General features: G+C 52.0%; 1 protein-coding gene across 1 annotated transcript in view; it reads right to left on the minus strand.

Annotated features, from left to right (window-relative positions):
* Positions 1–274, minus strand: part of LOC104160178 (uncharacterized oxidoreductase C663.06c-like) — a 2,250-nt gene extending 1,976 nt beyond the window's left edge. The window contains exon 1 of the mRNA XM_009698249.1: positions 128–274. Coding sequence (XP_009696551.1) covers positions 128–274 — 147 coding nt within the window. The remainder of the gene's footprint in view (positions 1–127) is intronic.
* Between the last annotated feature and the right edge of the window lie 7,830 nt (positions 275–8,104).

Here is an 8,104-nt window from a genome sequence, read left to right on the forward strand (position 1 = left end):
GGCTGCCCTGTGCTGTGGGTGCCTGGGTGCAGCTCGAGCCCTTTGCAAACCCCCTCCCAACCTGCCGCCCCGGCACCAAGCGCTCCCGTCCCCCGGCACAGCCCGCTGCGTCCCAGCCCAGCCTCACCTGCGCTCGCTGTCCCTTGGGGTCCCGACAAGCCGCAAAGACCCACTGGGGTGGCTTTGGCATCCCCAAGAAATGCCGGACAAGCCCCAGGCCGATTCCCCGGTTTGCCCCAGTCACCAGAACGGAGCGGACATGAAGCTCTCCCATGTTGCTTCTCCTCCCTCTGCTGCAGCTTGCATTGTTTGCTCAGCTCTCTAATGCTTTTTTATAGCATGTTCCACGGCCACCACACCCACTCAGGGCTTGCACAAACGCTTGGGTCCAGGCACAACCTCTCTAGCTCTTCGAACTCTAGGACATAGATCCTGGCTGGGAGCCAGCCCTCGTTACCAAAGTGCAAAAATCACTTGGCTTCTTCAGGCAAACTCAACTGAACTTGGGAAACTTGGCCCCATAATCCAGGAGCTGCCAGCCAGCCTGGCCAGGAAAGGCTGTCCTGGGTGAGGAGGAAGGGAGCGGCATGTGGGAAGGATGTGGGATGCTCCGTGGCTTGGGTGGGCTGGACAGTTTCACAAGGATCCTGCTGGCTAGATTGGCTTTCCACATCGTACCAGGTTGTCCCTCAGATGGCCATGTGCAGGCGTTCTCCGCCTTGTTCTTGCCTCTTCCAAACCAATGTCCGTTCTTCGATTGTCCCATGAAAGACCCAGAAGAGTGGAGCAAGCCCAGCGTGGTCCAGCTGCAGGAGGGATCGAGCCTTCTGGCCCTACCTGCCTGCACCAGGCTCTCCTCCAGGCTATGGCTCGGGCGGTCACAGTGCGCATCGATCCAGCACAGGATAGGTTTTTGCTGACTCAGCACAGACCACCTACGGATCTGGACTTCTCGCCTTTCAGAAATAGTCTCATCAATAGCAATCAGTTTTTTCCCAGATGTGTTAGCAATGAATTGAATGTATATAAAGCGTGTTCCTTTTCCATAAGATATATTTACCAAAGAGCAGTGTTTTAAGGACATTTTTTGCGAGTAGAGACACGCCACAAATCACAGGGGAAAACTCCCGCAACTCGTTTTTGTTAGGCTCTTAACGCACAGAAATTCGCAGTTTCTGCTGGGGTGGTGTTGAAAGATCATCACCATGTACCTGTCTGAGAGAGCGAGCTGAATTGTGCACATCCCATGGCAGCATCTCCGTGTGAGATACGGAATCCCTCTGACACACCTGCTCTGCTCGCCGGAGCCGGCACGCGCGTCTCCCTCCACCTCTAAGGGGCTTGGTAATCCCCCCGGTACCCTGGAACACGCAGGTTGGTGGCAGACCCATAGCAAGCTTTGTCAGCAGATGTTCATTTGCTTTCACATGTTCAGAGATTTTTTGTCTGGTAAACAAAATTTACCAGTTTGTTTGCTCCGTGTAAATCCTGAGATAAAGCCCAGAGCGCGTCACAGAAAGGCACACAAACACGCTGTGCTTTCTGGCACAGCAAATGAGGAATAATCTTTGTCAGCAGGTGATGGGCAATGTTTCCCCTCCTGGATCCTCTGAAAAACGTTCCCTGCTAACCGATTTGTTTAGTTCCTTTGCTGTTATTCACCAGACTTTGCATACAGGTACAATATCAGCACGCTAAGCGCTCACACGTTTCATTTGCTTAGACAACCTCATGGCAACCAAGGCTGGAGTTTTACCCTTCTCCCTTCTACTGCCTGGAGCTTTTTTTTTTTTCATGGCAATGCACCTTTGTGAGGTCCTGGGGTACTTTCTGCACCAGCCCCCCCCGAGCTGCTCTTGCTTTGACGGCCACCCAGTGCTGTGCTGTCCAGCTTCCCGGTGAAACACGACAGCAGCTATCGGCTCCTTCCCTCCCGAGCATCCGCAGCTGGTACCTCGTACCTGATCACAGCCCTTCCCTCAGCCCTGCCAAGTCTCAGCTTCTCCTTAAGCTCTACGCATTTCATTTTTCCCGTTTTCTTTCCTGAGGCCCGATCAGACCTCCTGCTGCTTTCCCAATTCTCCACATTGGGTTCCAAGATTTCTTTTGCCTTGCGAATTCCTGCCGCTTACCGGCAGTACAAAGCTAGGGGGGTCTTCCAGCTGTCTGCCGCAGACTGGTCTCTCGCTGAGCACCCTGACAATGCTCCCCACCTCAGCACCCCTCCCACACCGCCGGACTGGCTTTCAGGCTCCAGTAAGTCATTTCAATAGCCTCTTCTGTATTTTTACTTTTTGATGACCACAGACCATAGCTGTACTTGTTGATATACGCCGTTTGCCCGAGAGCTCAGCTCCTCCAAGCAAACTTCCCCAGTTTTCTTCTCCTAGGCGGAGGATGAGGCCATCACCCACAGTCTGTTGGAAACCTCCGCAGTGCCACAGAACCAGGCAGCACCAGAAACGAAAAATTACCCTTTTAAATCTCATGTTTTTGCTGTGTCACCACACGTTTGCAGCCTTCCACTGTTTTGGTGTCATAACTTTATAACGTTGGTTTTGCCCTGGGGCCCCGTGCTGCATTGTCAATCATTAGAGTTTAAACAAGCGCCGCTTCTCCAGGAGTCAGAGTCCAAGCTGGCACAAAGAGGCAGAGGAGGGAGCACCCAGCCGTGCCGAGCTCTCAACCCAGCCTCTTCGCCAGCGCTGCTGCCCTCCCTAAACCTCTGGAAGGGACCTCGGACCACCTCCTAAGAAGGGACTCCGAAACTTTCTTGCATGGTCTCAACCTTCAGCTGAGCACTAAGGTCCTCCCATATAGCCCTCTCCCATAGCCCTTCAGACAGCTGGATTTCCTATATGGGTGCTTTCCATCTCACCACACCAGGATGACTCAGAGACAGTTTTCCAAGCTGCGGTCACACCTCCTCCACTATCAGTTGCTGAAAGCTCAGGTGCGGTCGTGCTCACCTTGATGTTTGCACGAAGGGCAATGACAGAAGCGTTGAGAAATAAGCTTTTCTTTGCTAGCCAGGGGAATGGGCGTGTTGCACAATTATCTTTAGTACATTTAACAAGTAAGAATAAACTCGCTACTATTTATCAAGAGTATTTGCTCGACAATGTATTCAGGGCTGTTTTGGGCCTTGTCATCACCTATTAGTCACTTGCTGAAGAATCAATAGATAGTGATGAATAAACGGCTAATGGAGGGGTGGGGTGAGCCTACCTGGCCCTGTAACTGTTTGAAGACGGGCAGATCATGTGCACTATCCCTGACTCATTTTCTTTTTGACCGAAGAGGACTAGTGATGCCCCACTGTGAAGGGATGGTGCAGGGACTAAGGATGAGAGCCTGAGCCTAAATGCAGCTCCCAAGCGAAGTGACCAGGTCCCAGGTAAGGCTTCGCTCCTGGCCCTTTTTCATAGCTTTGCCTTTTTCCTAGCAGACCAATCCAGGTTACGCCTGCGTGATATCAGAGATGGCCTTGAGCCCAGGAACTCAAACCGTTGGCAGCAAGGGAAGCAGATGCGAAGCACTCAGGACCCTGGCATAGCAGATGGTGTCTTAACATGAGAAGAAACCAAGGCTGAGGCAGGTTTCCAAGCAACCTCTGCCCGGTGCGGAGGAAAGCTACGGGAACGGCTGGGGTTCTTAACATCCAGATGAATCTAGGGGGAACCATATGCCACCTGTGGCTATCTCAGGCAGGGAGTAAAGACATTCCTCCTTTTCCAAGCTTATGGTGGGTTCTCTGGTCCAGGCTCCAGAGAATCCCACTAGAGCCCCTGAGCCAGGGGTTTCCTCTAAGCAAAGCGTTTCTGAAAGCCTCAAACCAGCCCGTTGGAAATGGCAGGCACGGAGGTTTAGGTGGAAGCTGGGCTGGATGAGCAGTGCTGACCGGAGTCGAACATAATGGGAAGAGAGGAACAAAGTGCAGAAAACACCTTCACTCCCCACGTTCATGCACCAGGCAAAGGGACAAGTGGGCAGAGCAGGATGGGGGGACTCCCTGCTTGTGGGAGAGAGCACAGCAGAGCCAGTTTTCTTTCAGCGCTGCTGGACTTGGGTGGGGTGGACAGGCACAGCCACCTCCTGCCCAGAGCATCCATCCCCATCGCAGCCGAGCTGGTGGTGGAAGCCTGCTCAAGCCCTACAGCACTGCTGATCAGGCAATGGCAGGAGAAGGGAAGGACAAACTACCAAGCCTTTGGCTTCTCCTTCCAGTCTGACAGTTTAAAAAAATGTTGACCATATACTCAGACTTTTCATAGTCCGAGTATAGACAGAGCACAACCGATTCAGATTGTGTTTCGGAGCCGGTGAGGTTGATTCAGTTGATACCAAAGGGTTAAAGAATTCAGCTAAATTAACAGAAAAGCAGGCACATTCTTTAGCCTGGCATCTCAAGGTTGGGAAGCATCAAGAAAAAGAACGAATGATAGAAGAAGGGACACGGTTATCTAAGTCGGTAGGCAGGAATGTGGAGAGGGAGTTCTAGACATGAAGGGAGCCAAGCTGATAACACGTTACAGCCCACAGACATCAACAATAAAGTAGCTGAGAGCAGGACAGAGGTAATTGTGGTAGTGGGAGATCGCGACCTCCAACTCAAATGGCCCCCCCGAAAGAGGGCAAAACCCCGCTTGGGGAGCATGCGTAGTTAATAGAGAGGCTTCGTTAGTGCTTACTGAGGGTGTGTACTAATGTACATTACAGGCGAGAAACTTAGAACCAATCCTAAGTGTGAATAACAATGAATATGTAGTGAACTATGAATATGCAAATGTCTCAAGGTATATAATATGTACCTTCATTTTTCTCGGTGCGCATGCTTGGAGGAGCGATCCCCCTTGCACCCAGTGCTGCAATAAACCAACGTCGGCTTTCTAAACTATCGTTTGGTTTAGAGAGTTTTCTTGGTTACGATTTTCGATAACACAGTTGCCCAAAGACAGACACTGGCTCAGTGACCATGGAATTCTTCTAAGGCACTGGACTGTACGGGTCCCATTTTAGGACTGTCAGGAAAGGTACGCGGAGACAAAGCCTCCCCTGCAGAGCATCTGTCTATTAGCATCTCTCTAACGCCAAGAGCTCTGCGACAACCTCCGGCTGGCTCACGGCACACCACTTTCACAGGAACTGACTTCTCGTTGCAAGGAAGGAGAAACAAAAGCAAAGTGGTTTGGGTGCTGTCGACTCTGCCCCAGGCTTGCAGAGGCCACACAGCCGTGTTCCTGGCACGGGTGTCCCCACGCAGCCCCGGAGGTCTCCTGGACACGACTGCCGTTGGGTCTAACGCCCAGGGGTGAGTGGCACTGAGGGTGAGGGGAGAGTCCACTGCAACCGCAGAGCCTTGAACTCCGGCAGACATCTCAGCAAAGGGGATTTTTATTATTTTTTTTTTTTTTCTCCAAGTAAATCTTTCCCAGAAGTGGATTTAAAATGCTCGGACTGTCCATGCAACCTCACTTGGACCACAGGGTTTGGACCCAGTGCCAGCCAGGGGCCTCAGACTGGGTTCAGAAGCCCTTTTCGGGAGGGCATCCCTCGCATGAGAGCAGTCAGGATACCTCAGCTCCCTGGGTGCAGCAGTGCCGACAGCGCGGACGGTTGGCCACGGGGACAGAGCCACGATGCCAGGGCCCATGGGGACACTGCAGATCCCCGCTGGCCTCTTTTCTGCCACTCTCAGGCTCTCAGGGGGCAACTGGCTGGGTTATCCTTCCTTCTTCAGCACGATGCCCTCAAGAGGGACCTCAGAAGCACCAAGCAGGACAACTTTGCTTTCCCACTGTTGTATTTACTAGCAGGGAAGCCCGAGAAAGGGCTCTCACACGTGACAGGGAGATACGTCCCATCGCAGAATCACTGAGGCATGGGCGAAACGGCCAGCTGGCAAGTGGCTTGGTTTGACGTCCCCGTGTTGGAGTGAGAGAAGGAGGCAGGGCTAGAAAGAGCACTTCATCACCTGATGGGTGGCAGAGGTGCTGGGAAACAAAAGAAAACCCTCCCAACAACCCAAAAAACAACCCCTAGCCTCTCTTCTTTCTTAAAGGCAAAATGTATGACCTTCCTCCTAAAACTGGGCTACCTACAAGCCCCCCCCAGCTGCTGCATGATGACAGCCCGGCCTCTCGACTGGTAGGACCTGGACATTCGACTGACGCCCTAAGAAACACACCAATATAAGACGCAGGAAAAATTCTTAAGCCTGAAATGGGACACGTTCCTCTGTAGGGAACATCTCAGCTTCATGTCCTGTTTCTGAGAGACGCAGAGGACAGGCTGTCAGGTGTGAGGGGCAGGGGGACCACACCAGGGGCAGTGCGGGGTCTGTAGGGACAGCGGGGCTGCGTCCGCAGGACGCCAGCGCCCGAGGTGAGGTGGGGGCTGAGGGCAGCGTGGCAGCAATCGGATGAAACACGCTCCTATCTGTACACTCCAGCACTCCAAAACTCAGCAATAACCGAATCAGGCTTTACCAAGCAGCAGGAAATTACCAAGGGTTGCTGTAGAGAAACTAAAGCACTTGGGTGCACTGAAAACGCCCAGGGGAACTGAAGCACAAAAGTGGGTCAAGCAGCGTCCACCTTGGGAAGGAGCCAATTACAGATGCTGAGAGCCTGCCTTTTTTCGTGGTTTGCATTTCTAATCAGAACAGGCTCCTCCTGCCCTCGGCTGTGGCTGCACATTAACTGTTTCTTCATAGCAGGTCACAGGGCATCCCTGTATCCAGGGCTTTTTTCAACCTAGGAAATGTTCGTTAACGTAATTTGCCCGCCGTATGCAGGATCTGTAGGGCATAGGAGGCCAAAAGACCCCTCCTCAGCGCGGTTCACTGTGCCTGTTTGTTTGTACCCCTCTGGCCTTATTTGCTACCGGTCTGCCAAGGAGCAGCACTTCTGGTGACAAGTCACCGAATTAACGGTGGCCTGAGCCCAGAACGTGGCAGGAGAAGGAGAATGGGACCTTGAATTCAAACACACGATCTAAGGAGGGTTTCCGCTTCTTAGTATTTATTGGTATGATCAACCATTTATTTCTAGTAAATTCCAATTTCCGTATCGTTGTTCAAAGCAAAAAGGTTCTCAAAGCGTTTTTATATCCCAAGGCAAACCGGGGAGGGAGGCTTAGCCACCGAGTTGCGCTGCCGTGCAGCAGGATAAAGTTAGCACAAATCACCTGGTGCTGTCACCAGATTGATATCTTTATTTATTTTTTTTTGATTTATTTGTCAGTATCGGAGATGTTTTGTCTCATGTTTGTCAAACAAGAATGGAAATAAGCAGCAGAAATAATGATGCCTATATAAATCCGCGTTGCTCAGTCATTACTTCACTGCTGAGCTCCTGGTTGTGAGGAGCTCACCATAATGGGGTTTTAATGTCGTTTGTGCGTCTGGGTTTCCATATAATAGCTGAAAATAAACCATCACCACCCACCTGCGGGCTGGCAGCAGAGCCGGTACACGCAGGTCCCCCCAGACGCGGTCACCCAGCTGACACTGATGGTCTCTTTTCTGTTTTCCCTTTCTCCTTACGCCCCGTTTTCCCATCCCCAGGCATCACCAAACCTTTTCCTTCACTTTACTCCTTTCCACGCCTTTGGTCCAGCTGTTGAACCATCAGCAAAAGCAATAAGAAAAATCCCCCCAAAAGACCTGCATCCCCCCACGGCAGCCCGCTTACCCAATTTATTGCATCTGATTGTCACGGGGAGAGCCAAATCAGGTGCATTTTGGGGCAGGCAATAAAACCAGCTGTGAAGGAGTTGGTGCCTCCCTGATAAATTGGGTCGATGCTGGGATTTAATTTTATTTTTTTCCCCCTCTATCTAGGGGAAAAATCGCATTGCTGTGCCAAAGGTGCTGGAGACACCACCCTAGAAACACTGCAAGCCTTCACCCTTGCCCCCTATGCTTGGGAAGAGACGGGGGTCCCCTCTAACCCCCTGCCCAGAGCATCGCTCTGGGAGCTGTTGCTCCTCACCGTGGGGATGCCGGGGCAGGCGGGGACTCCGGGATGGAGATGCAGTTGGTGAGTTTGTACTGAATATTAGATGGGAAGGAAAAAATACATACACACACACACCCCCCCCA

Source organism: Cariama cristata, unplaced genomic scaffold, assembly GCF_000690535.1.
Source record: "Cariama cristata isolate BGI_N322 unplaced genomic scaffold, ASM69053v1 scaffold16744, whole genome shotgun sequence".
Taxonomy (NCBI): domain Eukaryota; kingdom Metazoa; phylum Chordata; class Aves; order Cariamiformes; family Cariamidae; genus Cariama; species Cariama cristata.